This window comes from Spea bombifrons, chromosome 9 (assembly GCF_027358695.1).
Source record: "Spea bombifrons isolate aSpeBom1 chromosome 9, aSpeBom1.2.pri, whole genome shotgun sequence".
Lineage (NCBI taxonomy): Eukaryota > Metazoa > Chordata > Amphibia > Anura > Pelobatidae > Spea > Spea bombifrons.
Window position 1 is genome coordinate 5,877,474 of NC_071095.1, and position 25,167 is coordinate 5,902,640.

The following is a 25,167-nucleotide window of genomic DNA, read 5'->3' on the forward strand; positions in this document are numbered from 1 at the left end:
CAGTTCACAGGGGCAGGCTGGCAGCTCTCCTAGAGGGGGGCAAATTAATCTTGATAATAACCCAGATGACCTCAACCCCTAAGCAGCTCAGACACAGCTATTGTGTTTAAAGACAGATGTGGAAATACAAATTCCTTAATCCACAGCTATTAAGGTTTGACAAGTCCCTACTAGAGCAATGCTGATTAAATCATTGGATTACTGACACAGAAAATTAGTGGCAGGCATAGCATTCAATTTATATTTTGATACAAAAATTGCCCATTTAGGACCTCAGATACACCACCTTTGCTTAAATTCCCCCACCCACTTCTCACATAAGTCCCTTCCCTATGTAATGAGCAAATAGCACCTCACAGTGGCTCAAACTAGTACTGCATCAACAGGGATTGTTTGGGGGGCAATTATTTCCCTATTTGCACCATGCAGTGAAGTACCAAGAGTTCTTTAATTCATCCGCAAGCTTGACGCATTCCTATACATATCCCGTGCTGTCATATCGCCTGCAGGGACTGTCACGACGCCTTCCATGGATGGGATTGTTAGCAACGTTCAGGAAATAAAGCATATAATAAACAGGGTATTCTATTAACATGTATACTTGAATGGAATAATACATCATGTATTACATTAAGTTAACACTCAAGGATACATAGATACTCATTAGATATGGGATTCTTTACATGGGCAGAGAGTTCATTAAATTAACTATTTTATATACATATATATATATAAATATATATATATATATATATATATATATATACCCATACAAAGTATGAAAAGTAACATTTACTAATTTGTACTTGGTGGGTCATCTGGAATATCTATGGCACGTATTGATTTTGTTTTCTTTCATAACAATTTCATGCGTTCCGCCTCACTGATTGTTAAAGAATAGATTTCTGTTAAGGGTATTATTTTTTTTAACCCCTTAATGACAAAGCCCGTACATGTACGGGCTCAAAATGCATTGTTTTCAATGGGTTTAGGGACCGCCCATTGTCCTTAAGGGGTTAAAGTGTGTTAGCGCATACATACATTCTCATCATTATAGGTGGGTGAGCCAACTACGGGGGTTATTACTGTAAGCTAAAAAAAAAAATGCTTTTTAAATATGATCTTTAACCGTTTCGCAGACACAGGTTTTTGCCCGATAACACATCTGCAATATCCTCTGCTGACCTCCTCGAAATGAAATAGAGATTTTCAGGGACGATACGTATTAAAAATGGATGGTGTCTCCAGAAATTTGGCAGCTGTTAAAGGAGCGCACCAATTCTTTGTGTTTAAAAAAATAAGATTCATAATGTATGTATGTATATGTTATTACTCTTTATATATTACGCACATTCTGCTGTATAATCTGAATATAAGGGTAGTTAATAAATACAGAACAAAGATATACATACAGACACAACAGGAATTGAGGAATCAACAGTTTGCAATTTAGTCTTATGGCAAAGTTCCGGGCTAAAATGTATATACATATATATATATGTGTCATTTTGGAACTCCCTGTTTAGTGAATAATCAAAGCTATATAGGGCCTATGGGCTGCGTTTAACGTAATCCTCAAACAGCCTAATTAAGGTACAGCCAGGCACATAATGACCCTGGATTCCAACACGGGGCATGTTAACTGGCTCTACTGACAATCATAATTGTCCATGAACGCAGCCGCCATCTACGGCAGCTGACGAGGCAGAGGTCGCCTGCCGTGGAATAGACAGTGCATGTTAATACACGTCTGTTCACTCCTACACGCCCTTTGTGGTTCCCAAGCAACAACACTATAAACTCTCGAATCGATGATACAAAAAGGCATCGGAGCAGCAGGTAATATTTGTGAAGGCTGAGGTCTGACAAAATGTAGGTGTAACAGACTGCTTTGGAAATGTCTAACAGGACCCTCATAGAAAATGCTAGAAGGTATGACGCTCGGAGACAAGACCCTACAGATTTGTCACACATTCAACAGGTAGGAAGTTCAGCGGACGCCATCATACAGCCTGTGCCTTCCAAGGCTTGTTACTAAGTATTATGACCGAGAGGAGATGCACAGATGTTGCTCGACATCATAGGTGTAAACAGATATGGTATGGACAAAACCATTATCAAAGATATTAAGATTAAAGTCCTGGGGTTCCAAAGCTTCCATCATGGTCTCTAGAGAAGATCCAAGCTTCCTGTTGGCCTTCTGGATGGAGAGACATTTATTGTATCGGTGAACTTGGCCAAGATAGCTGAAGACCCTACCCTTCTCGCTGGCCTTCTAGATGGACAGGGCTAGGGAAGAAGACTATGGGCTTAGTCCATAATGTGACACAGATTCCCCATTGAGTGTAGGACATATCTTTAGTTTTTAGGATATATTTGGAGAGTACAACATGGGCTTCAAGAAAAGAGAAGACTCCTCTTCTTGTTGCATAGCACAGCAAGTTCCGAGAGCATATGCAGAGGAAAACAAAATAAAAAATTCTAACCCCTAGCCTTTTAGTACAGATGCCCCTGGTTTTTATTTTCTTTTAACAAAATCTACATATTATTAGCTCACAAAAAAAAAATTCCATTTGATTTTTTAAGTACTATTTATTGTCTGTGTAATTATATGTAATGCAAGACATGTCTGGACTGTCTTGTTTTTCCATTCTAGCTTTTAAAAATTATTCAGTCTTTTTTTTTTATTTTTTTTTATTTCAACACCTACTGATGAAGATAGAATTTCTGAAAAAACGTTCAAGTGTTGGCCTGAAGATGGAAAAATTACACATGCGCTTAATCTACATCGGTTTGTGAATACGTAACACTAGCTCAGGGTTTTTAATCAGACAACAGATTAGTTTTGTTATTGTAGACGTTACAGTAGATGAGGTATTTGCTTCGCTAGATAAATTGTCTTTTTTTAGTGTAATTAAGGGTATAAAATCAGTAGTTTCTGGATTATGTAACAGGATATTTTGCTAGAGATATCGGTCCATTCCGAAAGAACACAGCCTACACAAAACTGCTATCTTTGAGACCAACATTGCTACACAGCTACAAGCCTCCTGTTATGCTCTGACATCTGAACGTTAAACTGAGAACTGAAAAAAAAAAAAAATATGGAGTTTAAGAAGAAGAAGAAAAAAAACTTTCTTTAAGACCAGAATTTGGAACTTTGTAGGGTAGAAGGAAAATTTTGCTTCCAGTTATCAGATTAAATCTTTATTATCGTCTGCCTCGGAGTCCTCCATTGGAAGGCATCTTCTGATATGAAGGTTTTATTATATTCTGGCTTGGAGTCCTCCATTGGAAGGTATCTTCTGATATGAAGGTTTTATTATATTCTGGCTTGGAGTCCTCCATTGGAAGGCATCTTCTGATATGAAGGTTTTATTATATTCTGGCTTGGAGTCCTCCATTGGAAGGTATCTTCTGATATGAAGGTTTTATTATATTCTGCCTCGGAGTCCTCCACTGGAAGGTATCTTCTGATATGAAGGTTTTATTATATTCTGCCTCGGAGTCCTCCATTGGAAGGTATCTTCTGATATGAAGGTTTTATTATATTCTGGCTTGGAGTGCTCCATTGGAAGGTATCTTCTGATATGAAGGTTTTATTATATTCTGGCTTGGAGTCCTCCATTGGAAGGTATCTTCTGATATGAAGGTTTTATTATTTTCTGGCTTGGAGTCCTCCATTGGAAGGTATCTTCTGATATGAAGGTTTTATTATATTCTAGCTTGGAGTCCTCCATTGGAAGGTATCTTCTGATATGAAGGTTTTATTATCTTCTGCCTCGGAGTCCTCCATTGGAAGGTATCTTCTGATATGAAGGATTTATTATCTTCTGCCTCGGAGTCCTCCATTGGAAGGTATCTTCTGATATGAAGGTTTTATTATATTCTAGCTTGGAGTCCTCCATTGGAAGGTATCTTCTGATATGAAGGTTTTATTATCTTCTGCCTCGGAGTCCTCCATTGGAAGCTATCTTCTGATATGAAGGTTTTATTATATTCTGGCTTGGAGTCCTCTGTTGGAAGGTATCTTCTGATATGAAGGTTTTATTATCTTCTGGCTTGGAGTCCTCCATTGGAAGGTATCTTCTGATATGAAGGTTTTATTATCTTCTGGCTTGGAGTCCTCCATTGGAAGGTATCTTCTGATATGAAGGTTTTATTATCTTCTGCCTTGGAGTCCTCCATTGGAAGGCATCTTCTGATATGAAGGTTTTATTATCTTCTGCCTTGGAGTCCTCCATTGGAAGGTATCTTCTGATATGAAGGTTTTATTATCTTCTGGCTTGGAGTTCTCCATTGGAAGGTATCTTCTGATTTGAAGGTTCTGCACCCTTCAGCCAAATCTCTTTTGGCCTCATGGCAGCGTCTATGGAGTCCTTGGGGTGAATGCGCGAGCTGCGAATGCTTGGAAAATGTACCACTCGACAAGCAACTTATTGTTTTGAGTCCTCATTAGTATGAATGAGGACTCAACTCAGCAGTAGCGCACCTAGCAGATTACTAGAAGTCCCATTACCGAGCATTGCAGAACCTGCAAATGCCTGCCTCGTTCAGGCCAATTAGGTGGTGGAGCTAATCATTTATTGTGTGTGTCCACCTGTTGGATACACACTCCTAGTTGGTACACTCCTATAACCAGTAAAGTCTGCTCATGATTTATTTCCCATTGGCCTTAAAGCATCAGATCTGATTTCTATACCCAGTCCAGGGTGGACTTGCCAGGGCCAGAAGGGTTTTATTCACTAATGGGACAGTTGAAAGAAGAGTTGCAGTTTCAGCTACCTCACTTCACTATACATTAAGAAGGGCCACCTCCAATGAGCTTCTGCCGCAGAAGAGCTTGGCCGGCCACCAGGAACTGATTACAAATACAAAAGGAATGGGTTAATACCCTGTATCATGTAGGTCACATGTTTGGAATGTGATCAAATCTTGTGTCCTGTCATTTGAAATCACATGGACACATTAACAAACCCTTTTCACCCTTCATTAAATAAAACTGTATAATTATAAAGCCCTTTAATAGCAGCTCCACCATGACCCAAAAAAATCAATTCTTCAGCCACTCCATAGGATCTACCCAACGTAAAAGCAATCTGGCATACACCGCACATGATATATTAGATAAACCATCGCTCTGTTACTATGTACATAACTGAGGGTAACTAAGTACTTAGAGCTATTGACTGATTGAAGGAAACGGATGCCGTATGTAAAATAACGTAAGTACTTCCAACGCAATGAGCAAATATTACAAAATGTTTAACGTACATATAGGCAACGACATATCACGCAACCAATGTAAAAAGAGCGAGTATAAAAAAGCAGATATTTAAACCTGGTGCCATGTCCATTCGTAAGCCACACACACACTCACGCGTAAACACACATATATTTATATACATGGATTGCGTAGGGATTTCATGGACAGGCACCCCATGGCATAAAAAAGTAATAGGCAGGGTCGGACTGGGGATGCCTAAGTGGACCTGGCACTTTAAGGCCAGCGGCTGCCAAGTGTGTATCCAACTGGAGCATCAGACCAGGTAAGGATGGGACACTATGTGCCAGCGGCCCACCTGGTATTTGTCCAGTGTGCCAGATGGCCAGTCTAGGTATGGTAATAGGCTTTCGAACAGGACATAGGAGAAATGGGTAAAGCATAATGGGATATTGGTACACTATTATAAAAAAATGGACAGGGGCTGGCTGGGGTATCATTAAGTGCCTCATCTTTGTTTCCCTTATACATCTTGCTCTTGGCACACACCTAGGGCCATGAAGTGCCTGTAAGGTAGATGTCTGCACTTGGACTGATTGAGAATCATGGGACTTATAAAATGATGTCATGGAGTTTGCATAACATTTAAGCGGCTCTAGACCACTGTGTTATCTCTGAGGGCTCACTGATCATCTAAACATCAACAGCGTCCCATAGCCCCGTTGACCACAATAGGGTGTAAGTCATCGACTCAAAGTTTTAGTGACGCTCCCCTTATTTGAGGAACGTGAGCTGTCATTGCAGTGAGTTTAGCTGCGGAGTTATCCTGTTCGAGTTTAACAAGTACCCCCAGAGGGGGCCAGGTTTATTGACCCCTGTAAAAATAATGAATAGGAAGCGACTGTTAGACGCCATCAATCATCTGTCGGACAGATGACAGCCGTGACAAGATGTGGAAGGAAAAACTCGGAGAGCCGAGAAAATCTATCCGTTAAAATCGATGGGGATTTCATATCATTTGGCAAATGGCATCCAGTCCCAAAGGGGCCGCGCCACTCCAAACCCATCTTACAGCTGCGCCCTCCTGAGCCTTGATCCGCCATTAGGTGTTGCCTTACGCTGATTAACCCTATTCGTTTGTGCAAATCTACCTGATATTAACACTTTCATGTGAGATGTCACAGCCATGGCACCTAAAGGGCTACAAGTAATGGGGAAGCAAGCGTGGGGAGCGGGGACGTTGCTCACTTTATCCTTCCCCAGTTGTGATGATGGAGCAAAGGGGGTAATAAAGTTAGTTGCCCCTTTTTTTTTAACCCCTGAGCCATAAGTGAATGGAGCAACCAAGACATTCCAAATTGTATCCCCTTATACTGATGCTCCAATGCTTCTTCCTCCTATGGGTTTCTCGTCTTATTGTTACAGGACCGGTGCTGCCGACTCTGACCTTGGACTGCGCCTGACATTACATGCGCTTTACTCCATTTGTACATTGGAGTGGTAACTGTGCCGTAACCTGCTGCCAGAGAGCTTCTACCTTCCATTGACCCTTCTGGTAGAGGAATATGGCAGAGGTGTCAAGACCCCAATCCTCACAGCAGCCTCCTCCTCTTCCCTCTGCCCGTCCTTGCGCGTTTCTTGAAAGAGCTCTGATATTTTCAAGACAGGTCGAGCTCAGCTTGCATCTAAGACCTTCAATACCGTGTTTATTTTTTTTAATGTGTCTCTCTTTAATGGCTGCTTCATTGGGTCACGTTAAACTTTTGCCTATGACGCTCCACCCGAGACGGATCACATCTCAGACGCACTCAAGCAAACAAGCAAATCAACATCATTGTCCTCAACGAAGGACTGAGTGATAAATCACAAGTGCTGATTTTCTTAATTCAACGGACTCGGGTCAGACTGACCTGAATTTTTAAGGTTTTGGGAGTTGAGATTCGTTAATAACTGGACAGCCAGCACAAGCTGCCTAAAATAATACTTGGACTTTAGATCTTTGATTATTTCTCTCTCTTTGGGAGATAAGAGGTTAAATTTATCTTTTTATCTTTTTTTTCTTTTTCTGTTCAGCATCAAGTACTGTTTGAAATGTCTCGTGTGATCTAACCACGGTGATTCAAGGTAAAATGCTGGAGTAGGGCACGGCTTCGCACGCATTCCGTCCTAATAAAAAGGCGCTCGCGAGGACCTCTGTTTTCACGGAATGTCGGCACGTCTAATTCCGTATAATACCCAGGTCCTGCTCGATCGTCCGATATCATGCATATCATCTATTCTAAAAATACCCTGCACGCACCTGCCTGTTCCATGGAGATGAAGAGTCTAAATATATGACGGGCTAAGCCAGCTGGCATTACTAATTATATGCTACATTTTCTCTCCGTTCCTAATATAACAAAGCACGAATTAAAAAGGATACTTAATCACGTTTGCGGAAATCTAAAAGGTACACCCCACGACAATGCATATCATAGCTGAATGTATGCTTATGTTAGCTTTTTTCGAATACAGAATCCTCTTTAGACATTGGTGCGCCCCCTCCCAAGTTATTTGCCCTATAGGAGGGGGCAGTAAACTGCAGCTCTGAAGCTGCATCATTTTCACGAGGTTATTTTTTTTTTCCTTCGTCATATTCCACGCCGGGGTTGGCTAGCCAATATTTTTTTTCTTTTTTCTCATTATCTTTCTCTTTCTATCTCTGTCTTTCCTCTATCTGACATCTAGAGAAAATAATTTGGCTTCTATAATTCTACATAACTTTGTCCCATCCCAGTTAACGGGTTCGGGTTCATAAACCACTAAGCAGAACTAGGTAATGAATGCCATTTCTCGGTTGTGCTCCAATTGATATCCACAGCTTTCCACACCCGCATACGGGGGCCTGAACGGACAGCACCCCGCAGCCTTCATCCTTAGAGGGGGCATTTGGTGCACAATCATCAAAGCAAGTAAAGAAACGCTTTAACCAGTCTGTTTGGATTACTGACACTAATTAAGTGCATTCTAAAGCTTCGGTTCCACTATGTCTATTAATGAATGGGATGTATGGGGCAGCTCAGGACCTCCTCACATTTGGTTTGGCTTGAATGACATACATCATGATTTCGGTGGTTGAGAGAAGCTTGTTTTCCAGTTTAGAGAGAGTCGCAATGTTCCCTTTCGCTCAACAATTACACAGATTGGCTCCCGCTGTAATCACAGCTTTGTTTCGCACTGTTGACAATCCGATTCTTCCTTTCCTCTTTGAACGTCACTCAGCCCTGACACGGCTCTTTGAAGGGAAATGATAATACCTCCCCATGCTGCCTAAAGAACGATATTTTAAGCAGGGTATTATTTTTTTTCGGAGGTTAGAGTGTCAACAAATCCACACGGAACAACGGCAGCGTTCCGTGCCAGTCGCCAAAAAAAAATGATCTGTTTTACGTTGAGTCCATCTGGATAGATTTATAGCCACTTGTGAGCCGTTTGGTTTACACCGGATCTTTCGCTTTTTTTTTGAACATGACAAAGAACAAAACATTTGTTATTGTTAGTTTTGGTCCATGTAATAATACCCTGCCATTGTGATTCATGTTTTAACAGAGAAGGGCTAGGAAATCATAATCCGTCTGTTGATACTTTGTGGGATCTTTAGAACGTTTAAGGACTTACAAGCAATCCTATGGATTCCACACCAGGAGACCAAAGGTAGCGCTTCATCTGTTGCGAAATAATAATTCCCATGGGCATCTCGCTTCCACAGCAAGAGGATCGCTTGCTTTCGTCTGTAAGTTTGCTGCATCGTTGGGCCTAAAAAGCTTGGGACTGTGGACTTTGATTATGTCTTCTCCACTTTGCCCAGAAAAAGTTAATAAAAAAGTTCCATCAGAACTCGCATACTACAGCAGTCTGGAAATGACTCAAGATGTAGTTACACCAAAAACCCCAAAGCTACTTTATTAGCAATCCATGTTTTGGGTTAAATACAATCACATGTAGATAAGAAGAAGCAACACTTTTTTTTGGTGCTTAGGTGTCCTCTGGTAGAAGCTCCATGGTGCCTTCACCTGCTTGGCGTACATAATGGACCAAAGATACCTCAAAGATACCTCAAGTTACTTTGTATTTGATTATTTTTTATTGTAATACATTGTATTAGTTTGTGTTTTTCTTATTTCCAAAATAACTTTAAGTAAGTCATAACACAAACTGCCCATTTCTGCTGACTTTCACGAGCCTTCTTTTCGTATGTAAGGGACAAATGATTATTTGTCTGTGATAACGTCCTTAGGAATACATTTCCGCTTTCCTCCCAGTTCTACCCAACGTTGATGGTTTTCAAGGTCGCCTAAGGACGAGGGGCTCTTCGATTTTCATGGGCGGATCTGTGCATGTATGAGAAAGACCTCAAAACGGGCAGTTTTGGGGGTTAGTTACGGATCAATCTTTACAAAGGATGACATAATAATAATATTTGTAAAAAAAATACTTAGCCTCACATCTTACCTGGCACCAGCTGGTACATATAGTTATCCTGTATTGTATATTATTATTATTATTATTATTATTATTATAAAACATATTGACTGAGAGGGTCCAACAGAGATATTTGAGTACAAAAAAAGAATTTTGGTGGAAAGTGGTAAAAATGCTGCAACAAATGAATGTCTCTGCTAACACCTTTTCCCACTTTACATCAGAACCACTCGCCATAGAGAGTCCCCATTGATTTACGATTGATCCGTAGGAAAACAACATGCGAATACCAAGAACTGAGTATATTCACACAGAAGACTTCTCATCATTATTCATCAAGGTGACTGTTCACAGCTGGCTGAGCACATTATCAATTCAACTGTCCATTTTGCAATCATTCATAAATCCATGTTTGATAGTGGAGAAAATCCCAACGGAGCATCTGGGGGTATAAATCTGCTTCATGGAAAGTTCTGCTTTCCATATGGTTGAAGGAAATTAAAGTGGTCGTTACCGTTGCCATAACCAAGTAAATGCTATCAGAGATTAGGCCTGGGTAGTAGACCCCTGATTTCCAGGTATCGGGGGGTACAACAGGGTTCTGCTGTCCATTAGAGTGTATGTAGAAAGGAGTTGGTCAATGGGGAGCCCAGGGTTGCTCCAACACCAGTGATTGAGTCTTTGTGCTGGACATAATGGACCAAAGATTGAACAAACACACAGGTCGCTCCTTATTCTCATACTTAATGAAGAGGTCTACTCCATTATCCGACAATTGCAGGTTGTTCCTCTCGCCAGCTTAACTATGCATTATGAAGGGTCTTCTCTGATGAGCTTCTGCGATGAGACAATTGAACCTGGATAATGCATAGTCAATTTGGGGATTATCTCAAGAATTCGACTATATATTATGAAGGGTCAACTTTGACTTCTTACAGAAGATACTTGGCAGGTTTGAGCCTTGTGAATGTTGCTATTTATGTATGATAAGTGTAAAAACAAGTACACTGTAAAGGGAAGAGGACGATCTGTATCTATTTCATTCGGTTGCCTTTTGGTTCCTGGCTGCACAGCAAAAATCCCTGGCCCGTGAGCAAAAATCCATGTTGTTTCTGTTTCCTAAGAGTTAACACTCCAACGGCTGATATAGTAAATCAAAAAGACAGGCTAATAAAAAGAAATAATGCTTGGAGCTGAACCTACACATTTTCCACTCTAGCTCTTGTTGACCAAGGTCAAAATATGCACCTTGGTCCCTCAACACATTTTTTTTGCTACTGGATTCACATTTTTTGGCTCATAGACAATTCCTAACACATTCCTAATCATTCCCAAGAATTAAATTGATTTTGTTAATACAAAAGGAAATTCTACTTGGTTATTGGATCTCAGTGATAGTATTAATTGATCTATTGTAAGTCTCTCCTCGTAGGTTTCTTGATTTCTTTTTGCTCACTGGTACCCACGAGAGCGGTTCTGATACCAATTGCGATGTAAACTTAATTTTGTCGATGAGTGACCTTGTCAATGGGTGGTCGTCGGTACCTCTCGACTCCCTATGTGGTCAACGGGGTCCAGATCTGGATTACCCTTTCTATTCTGAAGCCCCGAAGTCGCCACAATAATATTTACCAAGATTCTAAAACGTTTTAGGGTTCTGTTACATACAGATTATAACAGTATACATTAATTATCATCTTTATAATTCTAAACAAAAACAATAAAAGTCCTTAATACGAAGTCGACAACCATGACAAAAAATAAATAGGAATCTACATTTCCTATAAATGTTACTGGAGTACTGATTTATCATTTAACGCCCCAAAAAAAAACCAACAGTCCACTTGTGTATTTCATTTTATAAAGATCCAAGCTATTTGTGCTATTATTCAAGCTATTATCTAATGGGAGCTATGAAATATGAAAGCTAGAAGAAGCAATTTATATTAAGCTTTTTTTTTGGGGGTTAGGTTATATGCCGCATATTTTATTTTCCAAAGCTTACTTGAATCCTCATCAGGCCCTGACTTATCAACGTGTGAGCTTTTAGTTTTTATTTCTCCTGGCAACAAACCTCGCCCGTGGTATGTTCACCGTGCAGAAATAATCATGATGTATGACCTCATAAGATTTCTATCTGTTAATCCTGTTATTCTGTGCTGCTGATTCATCAAGTATAGACATATATGAAGAATGGACGATTAAGAAGCTTCAGACAACAGTACAGCAGCAGACAATGTGATCCGTGTAATGTAATGTCTTCTACTTGGATGGCTGGCCCTAACTTATAGGTGACCTAGAAGGCTGCCTGGGTTAATCGGCTGTTGGGAACACAACTGGTTATGTTTTCACCCAGTTTAACACAGGAGATGTAGGAGTCACGGGAGATATAGGTTGTCCAGGGTGGTAGGAACCCAAAAACACGAGGTCTGTCCTGGAACGAGAGTTCTATATGAATATCAAAAATGTTCTATAAGTAGGTACTATCAGGCTGGCTGCGGCTGGTCCTTTATAATGCAGAAGAAAGTCCGAGAGATACATTGTTTCAATCCCAGTTTGAACGCACAAGTTGAATTCTCACGATCGCTTGCTCTAAAGTTGACTTCACTCCTTTTGTGTAATCTTCTTAATGATTTACCATCGATCTGGCGCATCCAACTCGCCGCTAAATGACTTCCCCTAATTATAATTATGTGAAAGTTCCACGTCTCGACATACTTAAGGTTTATTTTCAATGACGTCAACGTAGCGGAAACGTTATAAACACAAAACATTGCAGAACATACAAGCATTTCTGATTATCTGGCTCAATACTGGACTCTTGAGCCAGTCCTGGCACTTTAAGGCCAGCAGCCGGTAAACAATAGGAGTACGGCCTCACCCTACATGTTTACAGCATGTGGCCGTATGGTAAAAGTAGGTGGGAAGCACCAACCTAGGCCCCCTTTTTAAAAAACACCATCGTTTTTCCCCCCCAAACACGGTTTATTCTAATATGCCGTTCCCCATAAAACAATATAAATCACACTTGCTATTTTTTAATAGCAAGATCTGTCGTTGTACTCTTTTCTCTAATTACATAAAAAAAAAACAACTTCATGACGTTTTGGGGTTTCTACTTAAAAATCCTATGGATGGATAAGGCAAGGTTTCACAAGATTAAAGAATCATTCCTGGGAAGGGATTGGACGTCTAATAGAACAAGGAACAGTCTCTTTAACCCATTAATGACAAAGCCCGTACATGTACTGGCTCAAAATGCATTTTTTTTCAATGGGTTTGGGGACCGCCCATTGTTCTTAAGGGGTTAATTGTGTGTTTTAATTACAAAAGTGTGAAATTTGTTAAAGGTGTTAAATTCAGCAGGGGCGGATAGAACAACGTCTTTATTTAGAAGTATAATTAGGTCCTGCCAAATAACATTTTCATTACGGTCACTCCATTTCCATCAATGCGTTCGCGAGCTGCTGATCGCTCAAAGGGGTCCCCAAACATATTTGCGAACGTCTTCCGGCCATTTTTTCATTTCCTAACGCAAATATGTAGCTCGTATGATTAGAATCACAATTCTTTTCTTTTTGAACGTTGTTGGTGTTTAACCCTTTCCTTATTCTCTTGCGTATTATAATTTGCACATATAATAAAAAAGGTTCATATTCGGCAAACAAGAACATATTTAGAACGGACACATCCAGGCTAAAATGACACTCCTTAGTTTGCTTTGTTTGTACAAACCTGGTTGCTTTTCATTAAAATAACCACAACACAAAAAAATCACATGGACGCGCTTACATTTTTTAACCCCTTCAGGACAATGGGCGGTCCCTAAACCCTATTGAAAACAATGCATTTTGAGCCCGTACATGTACGGGCTTTGTCATTAAGGGGTTAAACTTACCAGATTTTTTTGCACCACGCCAAAAAAAAAAAAAAAAATACTTCTTTTTGTTTCTGCACAAAATGTACCGAATTCTTCTCGATAGCAAGCCAGGTGGCCATGACGATAGAACAATTCGCGAAAACCTTGTTGCTTTTAGAGAAATGTTTGGTAACAACGAGCTATTCCGAGGAGATGTTTGTGAGAAGATGCCAAGAATGTTGGTCTCGTACAATCTGTTTCTTTTTTTTCTTTATATTCTACCAAAGTGCTGGCATCTTTCCTATACGTGTTATGGTTAAACATTTACTTTCATTATAAAACTTACATGTATAATTCATGTGTAACATATGTTTTATAATAAATACTATACACCAGAGAACACGCATACCTTATACAATATGTTGCATGTTGGCTATGCCTGGAACTGGTAGACCTTGATACCATTACTTGTTAGGATTACTCAAGGAACCGCGTAAAGCGCCATTTTTTGGCGGGGGCGCGTTGGGGCTTCTTTGGCGCTCTGTCCATGCCTCACACTTGTCCATTTTCTGTTCCATGGAATCATACCACATCTATTTTAACAAATTCCATCCAAATGGCTTCCACGTATGAAACACCTTCACAATATTTCTTACAATGGGTCCTGCGGCACTGGGGCCACTGGGGCATAAACAGAGACCTATCAGCGACATTTTTTTTTTTTTTGGAGACTCCATATGTTAAAACTGCAGATACTTCTTCTTTTCTTCTGCTGTGCAGTATGGGTAACTGTTATCGCCCTTGTGCATCATCCTTTGACCTTCAAATGGGTCTGCTTGCTTCTATAATATAAGCTAGAAAAAGAAGCTCGGAACACAATCTCATCATTTACTTCAAAGACTAGAAGGAAACAGATGGAACGTCACTTATCTGCAACATCCATGCACACCACCCACCGCCCCTACCCCACAGTAAATGCCCCCAAAAGTGAGGAAGAACTTGACATTCTTCTTCCTTCCTTACACCGAGCAACTTTTCCCCTTGACCTTATCCCAACGCACCTTGCTAGATGTCTCTCCCTTTCTCCACTATTTACCCACCCATTCAACTTTCCTTATCCTCACTTATGAGACACTTAAACACTTTGTAACACCCTTCTAGTTGGTATTCCTTTGTCTTGACTCTCTCCCCTGCAGTCTATGCAAACGTCTGCCGCTAGGCTTATCTTCCTTACATAACACTCGTTTTCTGCTTCCCCAATCTGTGAAGTCCTCCACTGGCTCTCAATAATTAAATTAAAATCCTCATACTAACATATAAAGGCCTCCATCATACTATTCCTCCATACATTCCTGCCCCGATCACAAAATACTCCCCTACTCGATCTCTGCGTTCTGCCGGCGGTCTAAAGCTTTCCTCCTCACTTATCACTTCTTCCCAAGTCTAGCAAAACGGGAGATACAATGGTCTTTATTTCCTAAAGGTTTTGAGTGTTTTTAAAATGTTTCCATTTTTTGGCAAAAAAACCCCGTATGGTCTAAGTTTTTTCATATTTTCAGCCATATCTGGTGTCCCATGTAGCTTCCACAGCAGGCCTCCAATACCATTCCTTTTAACTAGGATGTTATGCTGGATGCTAAAGGAATAATTTCCTAAAGGTTTTGAGTGTTTTTAAAAAAAATTTATTTTTTGGCAAAAACTTAAGGTCCGGGGTCTCAGTTTTTTCATATTTTCAGCCAAATCTGGTGTCCCATGTAGCTTCCGCAGCACGCCTCCAATACCATTCCTTTTAACTAGGATGTTATGCTGGATGCTAAAGGAATTATTTCCTAAAGGTTTTGAGTGTTTTTAAAAAAAAATTATTTTTTGGCAAAAACTTAAGGTCCGGGGTCTCAGTTTTTTCATATTTTCAGCCAAATCTGGTGTCCCATGTAGCTTATAAACTAGGCTTTCTATACCACTCCCTTTAACAGGAATTATGCTTGGGGTTCAGATTGAATGATTTCAGAAAGGTGATTTTATAATAAATCATGTTGGTTATTCCACTATTACTTTTATAATTTGAAGCTGTTTTATTGACGTATCCGGTCTGTTGTTTAAAGAGTTACATCTTCTTGTAACAGAATACATTTTAATTTAATTTAGTTGTTTTAATTAATCATATTAAGTAATTACTCTGCAGATATAAAAGAGACACTAATGGATGAAATACAAGTTCTTGACCTAATATTTCTAGATGCTGAGATGACGTTTTGAATAATCATTGTGTGTATATTACCGTATTTGCTCGATTATAAGACGAGCAAATGCTCTGAAAAATAACAATCGTCTTATATTCGAGGTCGTATTCTAATCAGACCTCAAATACTGGTCTGACTATAAGACTAAGATCCAGTTCCCCCGCAGAGCTGCAGGGGACCTGGATCCTCCTCTCCGGCAGCCGGTGGAGGTCTGCAACCTCCACTTTTGCCGGGGCTTCTATGACTGAGCACCGGCATCACATGACCTTCCGGTGCTCGTCCACAGAAGCCCTGGCGGAAGTGCCGGCAGCAGCTAAGGTTGTCTGCGCGCATTGCACAGACCTCCACCGGCTGCCCCACTAGACACCAAGGAATCTGGAGCACGAGGAGAAGTCTAAAGAAGCACTGGTAAGTCGGGGAGGGTAAGAGTGGCATATGGGGGGACTTTAAAGGGCTTTCTGGAGACAGAGCAGCATATAAGGGTTAAAAAGAATATCAGGGAGGCAGAGTGTCATATAGGGGGTTAACAGGAATATCAGGGAGGCAGAGTGGCACATAGGGGGTTAAAAGGAATATCAAAGAGGCAGAGTGGCACATAGGGGGTTAAAAGGAATATTAGGGAGGCAGAGTGGTATATATAGAGGGGTATAAGGCATATCTGGGAAGCAGAGTGCCATATCAGGGGGTATAAGGCATATCTGGGGGGCAGATGTGCATAACTGGGGGCAGAGGGGCAAGTAAAAGGAGATCAAAACAAAAAAATCATTTTTCTCATAGTTTTTATTAAATATGAAAAAATAATTTACATGTGACTTAATATTTACTAGTAAACTAGTATAACTAGTCTTATATTCAGGCCTTTTTCTTTTTTTTCTAAATTAATATTAAAATTTTGGGGGGGTCATCTTATAATCAGGGTCATCTTATAATCAAGCAAATACGGTATATTTTACTCCCAGCCAGGACAGATTTTAAGCAATTTTATGATAAACAACAGCAAACTAGAAGCCTGTTGAGCAAATACATATGACAATGGCTTCTATGGATAAGAACCATTCCCATTGGATTTGTCCCATGCATGTTTAAATCCCTCCACTGTATTAGCCTCTACCACTTCTGCAGGGAGGTTGTTCCACGCATCCACCACTCTCTTCGTACATCAAAAACTTCCATACATTACATCTAAGCCTCTGACCCTCTGCTAGAGAAAAAAGCATTGATAAAATAATTGTGAATTGTGCATTTGTACAGAAGCAAATGACTATTGAAGTATATATTTTTCATCATTTTCCTTAAAAGTTGTATATTGGCCATCAAGGTTTGTAATAAATGGCTATTTAATCAACAATGTTTCTTCAAATGTAAATTTATACTGTAGCGCCCTCTACTGGATTAAGTTAACCTCATTTATTTTATAGAGAGAATAACCCTCTCGTAGCATGAAGGATACATGGATATACTTTGTTAATAAACTTGGAGTGAAGAATTGGCATCGACGACCCCCTCATTCAACAAAAATGTTCGTATCAGGATTATTGTTCTGTCCAAGTAGGGTTAATAGTACAATTAACTCAAACTGATGACAAAATAAAATAGCTCTTAAGAAAAAAGGTGATACCCTTTACAGCGATTTGAGGATGGACTACCAATAATGGCTCTATTGGGGTACATAGTTATCGCAGAAAGATATCTAAAACTGTGGCTGCGGGTGAGAGAGGTTGAGGGAGGGATGAGGTGAGAGAGTAAGGAAGGAGGGAGTGAGTACGTATGTATGTGAGAGTGTATATATAAATGTGTGTTAGCATTAATGTGTTTGTACAAGTGTGTGTGTGAGAGGGAGTGTGTGTTAGCATGAATGTGTATGTGTAAGTGTGTGTGAGCATGAATGTGTGTAAGTGTGTGTGATCATGAATGTGTATGTTTGTTAGCATTAATGTTTATGTGTGAGCATGAATGTGTATTTGTAAGTGTGTGTGAGCATGAATGTGTATGTCTGTGTGAGCATATATATGTGTGTATGTGTGTGAGCATGAATGTATATGTGCAAATGTGTGTTAGCATGAATGTGCATATGTGTTAGAGTGTGTTTTAATGAGTATGTGTATGTGTGCCAATGCGTATGTGAGTTACTGGGTGGGGGGTACAAGGGGCCACTTAGCTTAACCTGCCCCCTCCCCCCGCCCAGAAGGTGCCAACCATGCCCTGCTGTCACCCTTATAGTTACAACCAAAACTTCCCAGGGTCAAGAGCTCTCAGATACCTGCTTATTGGTTGTCCAGGGATACACCCCCTGAATTTTAAGGTTTCTCAAATTAATACGTAAATATTAGTAGTGGTGCCCCTGAAAATGGAGTGCTGTGACCCTGACCTTTCAAGGACTTAAGATGGACAGGGTGTCTTTATGAGCTTCTGCTGTGGAAAACACAGCATACCACTGTGGAATGTTAAAAGGCTATCATAATACTTAAATCTCATCAGAAATGTTACTTATTAGACATCTATAGAAGCACAAAGTGATTTGATTCAAACGTTTTAAGTTCCTCCTAACTAACAAGTAAAGTACGCAGTGTCTCTAAGGGGTTAAAAGCATTTCCTTGTCTATTGTTCCGAAGGACTCCATACCTTCTCCTGTACGTACTCGTCTCAGCTCTTTTGATAACTTAATCCGTGTTATTATAAAAATAACAATGATTTCACAGTCACTCAGGTACCGGGTTAATTAAGTTAGTAATAGAGATATCAAATAGCTGCTATGTCTTCAGCACAAACACCATCATGATCATTTAACATGTGGAAGGATTTCACAATAAACCACAAAAATATGTTACGCCATATGGAATATTTGAGATTTTTATCATTTAAGACAGCTTTTAAAGGTTGCAAATAAGTATTAGCTTTGCTCAGTCAAGAGTGGTCTTGTAGTGAAGGGGTAGTGGAAACATGGACCTCCACGCTCGCCGTACCTAGAGGGATGCTATCCATACCTTAACGACAAATCTTATAAAGGATGAAACAGCTTTTGTATTGCCCAGTGGACCAGTGGTTTATAGGGCTGCATGCTTATAGATAGTGCCATGTCAGAGTGGCATCCCTGGGTATTCTCCGGGTTTTGCCCAGAGACGCCAGGTGAAGCATTGCTTCTCCGGGACACAATCCAAAATTGTCAGGTCGCGAAAGTTGGATGTAGACACTCGCTGCCCATGGACATCTTCTCCTCCCATACCCATACAAATGTAAAGCGGTTGGGGTTAGGCCCACTGGCAACGTTGCCGGCCCCATCCACTGATGCCATTACCCTACTGATTGGCCTTCCTGAAGAGTAAGTGTCTGAGAAGACAGAGCCTAGACCAGATTGGGTGCTGAAATGTTAAATATGTTGCCTTGTCTTGACTGAGCTGTCCATGTTCTTCCATAAACCATTTCAATATATTTAATCTACTAAATCAGGGGCGTCCAACCTGCAGCCCTTCAGCTGCTGCAGGACTACATCTCCCATAATGCTCTTTCAGCTAAGGGAGAGGCTGAGGAGGATGGGAGATGTAGTCCCGCAGCAGCTGGAGGGCCGCAGGTTGGACGCCCCTGTACTAAATCTTACATCCAGACTCTAAATGCAATCGTTCACATCACCAGAAGAGGGTGCGGAGAGTTTTGGAAATCAGGGCATTTAGCAACACATTGCAGAACATGGGATTGGCTGTCCTGGAGAATAAATAACATTATTTAACCAAACAGAAAAATTAGAAGGCTGAATGGGGCGTTTAATCCGGATTAATTAGATTTTGCGGCGAGGCAGGCTAGGGTGGATAAGGGGTCATTGAGTCATTGTTTACCCAGCATGATGTAAACTACGATTCCACCATGACACAGTGTGTAGTCACCGAGCATACCTGGGAACCTTTGTGGGGTCCTCCTATTTCCTCCTCTGAAATTATTTATTCAACTGGTAGACTCTGGTGGAGGTAAGAAGGTATCGAGTGAAGATTGGGCAAACGAGAAAGGGGTCCATGAGTCCATTAACCCTGCTTGAAGAAAGGCCACTGCTTTGCAGGCAAACAATTGATAAACCTCAAGAGTATAGGCGAATGACCCTGGCATAGTAATGCCCATCATCATTGCCCACAGATCAATGATTCTGGTCTATGGCTAGGGTGGCAGGTCCCAAGGGACACCCCTTGTGTTGCATTATCGGAGACGGGTCATCCTATTGGGTGATTAGGTTCACTGATGGGTGCCGGTCAATGGGCCAGGGGTGATCAGAGATCTCCCTTATATCCTGACCATTTGTACTACAGAAGTCTTTGTCTAACAAGCATAGCCTCCAACAGGACCAGAAGAAGACCTTCTCTTTCAAGGCTTTCCCTAGCCGTTTCCGATCAAGAGTCCATCTGTGAGGCAGATGATAGCACAAGATTAATTTTTACCCAGGTCCCCACTTGGACCAGAGTCTACCCTTCTTCGAAGAAGTCCTTCAAGTCCTACCATCGTTTATAGCCCACTTGGGCACCAAGACTTATGAGCCAGCCCTATCTGTTACTATCAGGTATTGATTTATATAGGGTCGTTATATCCCGCAGGTCTATAATATACCTTCTAAATCTAATATGAAATCATCATATATTTGTCCTAATGTTGCCTACTGTGTTTTCTTGGGCCCTTAATTGTATTCCCCCCCCCTTTTTTTTATAATTGTAGAGATTACGGTGATTTAATCCTAAAACTATGTTCGTTATATTAAATATTTCCTGGCTCCGTGTCTTGTTCATTTACACCAGCCACGGTACATAAGATAAATAGATGATATTGAATGACGGTGAGACCAAAGAATTTAATTATACTTTCATAACTTTAAAGTACTTCAGTAACAGCCCAATGGACGGATGCAATTTAATTCGGTGATTATGAACTGATTTTCCGGAACGAGCTGGATTGAAGTATCTTATTCTGTTGACTCCTGAGAACGAGTGCTTTTAAGAATGTACTTTTAAATTACCTCCCGTCACCCTGTCTGAAATTCTTACTCCTGGGACAGGTGGTTTGAGGTAAAGAGACCCAAATCGCAAACGAACTACACACCCTCGAGAATAAGTAAAAAAAAAAACAACCATTTTTTGTTGTTCCTCTTGGACTAAATATGAAATAGCAAATAAACCTCAGCAGATCTCGCATTATATTCCTTCCTCATTATTTCACATCAGTTTCCATAGCAACAATTATTGCCTGTTTGTATGTTACATGACAATTACGTGTTACTGGCAAAAATCGAGGCAAACTTTTTTGGTAAAAAAAACAAAAGAAATAAAATAAATTATTGCAAAGGTTTGGCCATTCAGTCAGCTGTACGGTCAATGATGTTCCTTATGCTCATTAGTTCCTTATGCTCAGGCTGGAATAAACCCCTCCCTCTTTGGTGGGTGTGGCTTAGTGAGGGGCAGGGTTTGCTATCTATAATGGGGCGGGGCAAGTCCCACATATCTTAAGGCGGGAGAAGGGTGGGGCTATCATGCCTAAACGCCAGTCCTGTAACCAGGAGACAGATCCCGGGCGACTTGGTGACCCGGAGAAGCAGCACTTCACTCAGAGACTCCGGAGACTCTCGGGAAGAGCAAGTTTAAAGAACACGGTTAAAAAATATCTCATTGTCCTGTCCTTTGAAATCACAATATCATTAAAATGTTTAAATATTTAGCTAATATCTAGTCATCTGTCTATAAAGCTAAAGTTCCACTAGCGATAATATATGTTCATTTATTTCTTTAGGTTTATGACAAATTAGGGAACAGATGAAGGAGGTAACGATGGCACCAGCGCAAAAAAAGCATCTCTGGACACCATCTATCCTGAAACCTGAGAAGTCCCCCAGTAGAGTGATTATCCTTGATTGTCCGCTCTCCTCAACCCCAGGTGTCACTTCTGCCATCATAGCACCCTTTGTTTTATTGCTTTGTTGTCTGTTGGTTCTTTATATATGTGTTATAGACTGATGTGTTGTTTTGTCACTTTAAAAAATGCCACAGCAAAGCTAGATTGCCAAAGACTCGGCATTTTGGTGTGGGCGGTGGTCGAGCCATTTGGCCACCATCCCCCCTTGAAGACTTCAGTGGGTCTCCTCTTCTGAGGAGATCTGAGAAGACCTGGTGCTCCCTTGAGTCTGGGAGGGAAGGAAGGGGCTGCATTGGGGATCTGGTTTCCGTGTGGCCCTAAAATCACTTGGAGCCCTTGTCACCTTTTCTTCACAGACAGTGGGAGTACGAGTGTTTATGATGTGAAAGATGTTGATTGTACGATGATATGCCTGACTATATAGTGAAGCTGTTGATGTCTTCTGCGCATGCCTGGATATGAAATGTATGTCTAGTCTATGAATAAACCTCAATCGAGCCTCCGGTATATAAAGCTATTATTACGAATGTTTTAGGGCGAGGCAACGCCCATAACTCATAATGCTGTGGCGGATTGGCGGCTCCCACATACGGCGTTACAGAAAATAATAGCGACTTATATACAGATTGACATTCTTATATTTACTGGGTAACTCCTCATTTCAAGATCCACCCCATGAAGACAGAACACAGGAGAGCGTACTGAATTCCTTCATCTATCAAGCAGTGAATGCACCTTTACTGCAGGGTTTAGCAACTTTACCTATAGAACTATATATATATATATTTATATATATATATATATATATATATATATATATATATATATTAGGGATGCACTGAAATACACACTCATTCATTTACTCATTCACATAAATGAATTAACTCCTTGATATACTCATTCATTCTCAGATACTACTCATTCATTCCCTCATTAACAGATACTACTCATTCATTCCCTCATTCACAGATACTACTCATTCATTCCCTCATTCACAGATATTAATCATTTAGATACTCTTTCATTCCCTCAATCACGCATACTCATTCATTCATTTTTTTGCTGATTGCATTAACCAGTAATAAAGTTCGGTGAGGATTTTTTAAATGTTTTTTTTTTTTAATTGTTCTCGGAGGCAACCTCCTAATACCCTCTGTAACAGTCGAAAGAAGCATTGTGCATGCGCGGGGGCAGACCGAACACACCTTGCATGTATCATTGTGCCCCTCTTTCCTCTCCTGATGCCGCACTTTTCAAGGATCTCGGAATGTTTGCTGGGTATGAGGGCATCACAGGGTAGTACAGCCCTAAAAGCCCCGATAATGTATAATTGTAACACTGTAGTCTCTTTAAGGCTTTACTCTGTTATATAGGTTGAAATATCAAAAGGTCGCCAAGTCCCATAAAAATATTTTATATGAAACAATAAAAGAGGCTACAAACCGTGAAAGAAGCGTACCGGGGTGGCAGACGTTCCACCCAACATCTCAAATGGCTTCACTTGGATCCTTTATGTTTTTTCGTGGCCAGTGGATAGCTGTTTCTAGCAGAACTTTCACCGAAAATGGGGAAAAAGTCTGCGGGATAAAAAATATCAGGAAAGAGAGAGGGGTTTGGGAAAGAAACATTTAAATACTTAAGGAGGCAAGTTAATTGTTAGAACAAAGGCCATAATTTAAAAGCAGAAAGTCTGACGATTAGATGCAATGGAGTTTTAACTTACTGACAAGATGGTAAATAAGTGGAACAGCTTCCCAGCAGAAGTGGTAGAGTTTAAAAGGGAATCCTAAGAATCTGCCCCTCAGGGTCTTAGGGTGAAGGGGTAGATTCTCAGGGTAACACATCTCGACCTGATCCCCTCTTATTCTACACTGCTGTGATCACATATGAAGTGTTAGCCACCAGTATGTTATAGATGATATCCCTGCTTGAATGCAGGTGGCTCCATCAAGTGTATCTTTAAATAATGAAAAGTCAATGTTTCCATGGGAACCCGTATTAAAGCCATTTGGCGAATCAATACTTAGAATCTTAACGATGGGAAGCCAATCAGCATCATAGGGAAGCGCACACTGCACAATTTTGTCCCTCTCCTCCCCTCATACTCCAACGCTTATTCCCTATGGATGTGCAGTGTAGCCAAATGACCGGAAGAGGGCTATTCCAATTTGTTGTGACGTCAGTCGGGAATCATTCCTTCCCTTTCCGGTGGGCGGGGTTTCGCCTCCCGGTCGGCTCTCCGTGATTCCGATCCCAGGAAGAGGGGCAAACATACAGAAGGGGAGGAAAGGTGGGCGGCTATGCTAAGGGCCGCTTCCGCTCTGCAGGATCTGGTTAGCGACACTTGGCGAGCTTGAGGAGGAGAGGCCCGAAGCTAGTGGGTGCCGTGTGAGGGGAGAAGGTACTGGGCAGGGTCGGGGGGCACGGCTCGGTTCATGGACCCCCTGGGGCCTGGAAACCACACGGTGTCTGGAGCCCCCTAACATGTCGGGATAATCCCTGAGGAGAGAGGCGGCCGCACCCACAGGATAAGAGGCCATTATACCGCGCGGAGGTCCCCATACCGTGCGGGAGGATTACTCGGCTGCCTGGTGTTATTTTAATCTAGCGCTTTACTCGCCTGAAGATGTCGGCCAAGGTGCGGCTGAAGAAGCTGGAGCAGCTGCTCCTGGATGGGCCCCAGAGGAATGAGGGGGCCCTGAGTGTGGAGACCCTGCTGGATGTGCTCATCTGTCTGTACACGGAGTGCAGCAGCTCCACGCTGCGCAGGGACAAGTATGTCAGCGAGTTCCTCGAGTGGGGTAAGTTTGCAGGGAGTGTGTGGGGGTGCTGGCTGGCTAAGCGTGATGGGAGTGACAAGGCTTGTGACAGTCGTTGATGCCTATGGGCACCACAACCCCTGCTGCATACCTCTCCTCTGTGGCTAATGCCAATGATAGAGCCCTGAGCAAAGCTGAGGACAAGAGTGTGGCCAGTGGTCACCCTAATCAGGGGCAGCTGGGGCTTTAGGGATGATCCTTGATCTAGGCATTAAGGCAGGGTCCTGTGATTACACAGAGGTATGGTGGCCGGTGGCTTGAGGATGCCTTTGTGGCCGGTAAGTGTTCCGGTATCTTTAGGCACCTAGGTCATCATGTACAGATAGGGTTAAACTCTTGTACCCTGGGTCTGGCTGGGAGCCTTCGGCCGATTGTGCCGAATAATAATCTCAGAGGCCATCAGGCTGTTAGGGTGGAGTCACGCAAGCTGGCCAGGGGCTTGCAAAGGAGGAAATGGCCTAGGATAGTTATGCCAACACATGATGGCTCTGGCGTGGCTACCAGACTGGCAGGAACAGGATGATTCTAAGGGAAAGATGATGCGTGACCTCTGACGCTCGACGAGTGGAAGCCATTAGAACAGGGCTAGTCGTATATAACATCGAGGCAGGTCATCGGTGGCTCCCTTTCCATGTTGTATGGCTTTTGAAGCCTTGTATCCGTCGTTTAATGCATACTTTGTCA

The 25,167-nt window shown here is 41.4% G+C and overlaps 1 protein-coding gene across 1 annotated transcript in view; it reads left to right on the top strand.

Moving 5' to 3' along the window:
- Positions 1-23,857: 23,857 nt before the first annotated feature.
- Positions 23,858-25,167, top strand: part of CDC42BPB (CDC42 binding protein kinase beta) — a 35,888-nt gene continuing 34,578 nt past the window's right edge. The window contains exon 1 of the mRNA XM_053474317.1: positions 23,858-24,465. Within this exon, the coding sequence (XP_053330292.1) occupies positions 24,291-24,465 (175 nt within the window). The 5' untranslated portion in view covers positions 23,858-24,290. The remainder of the gene's footprint in view (positions 24,466-25,167) is intronic.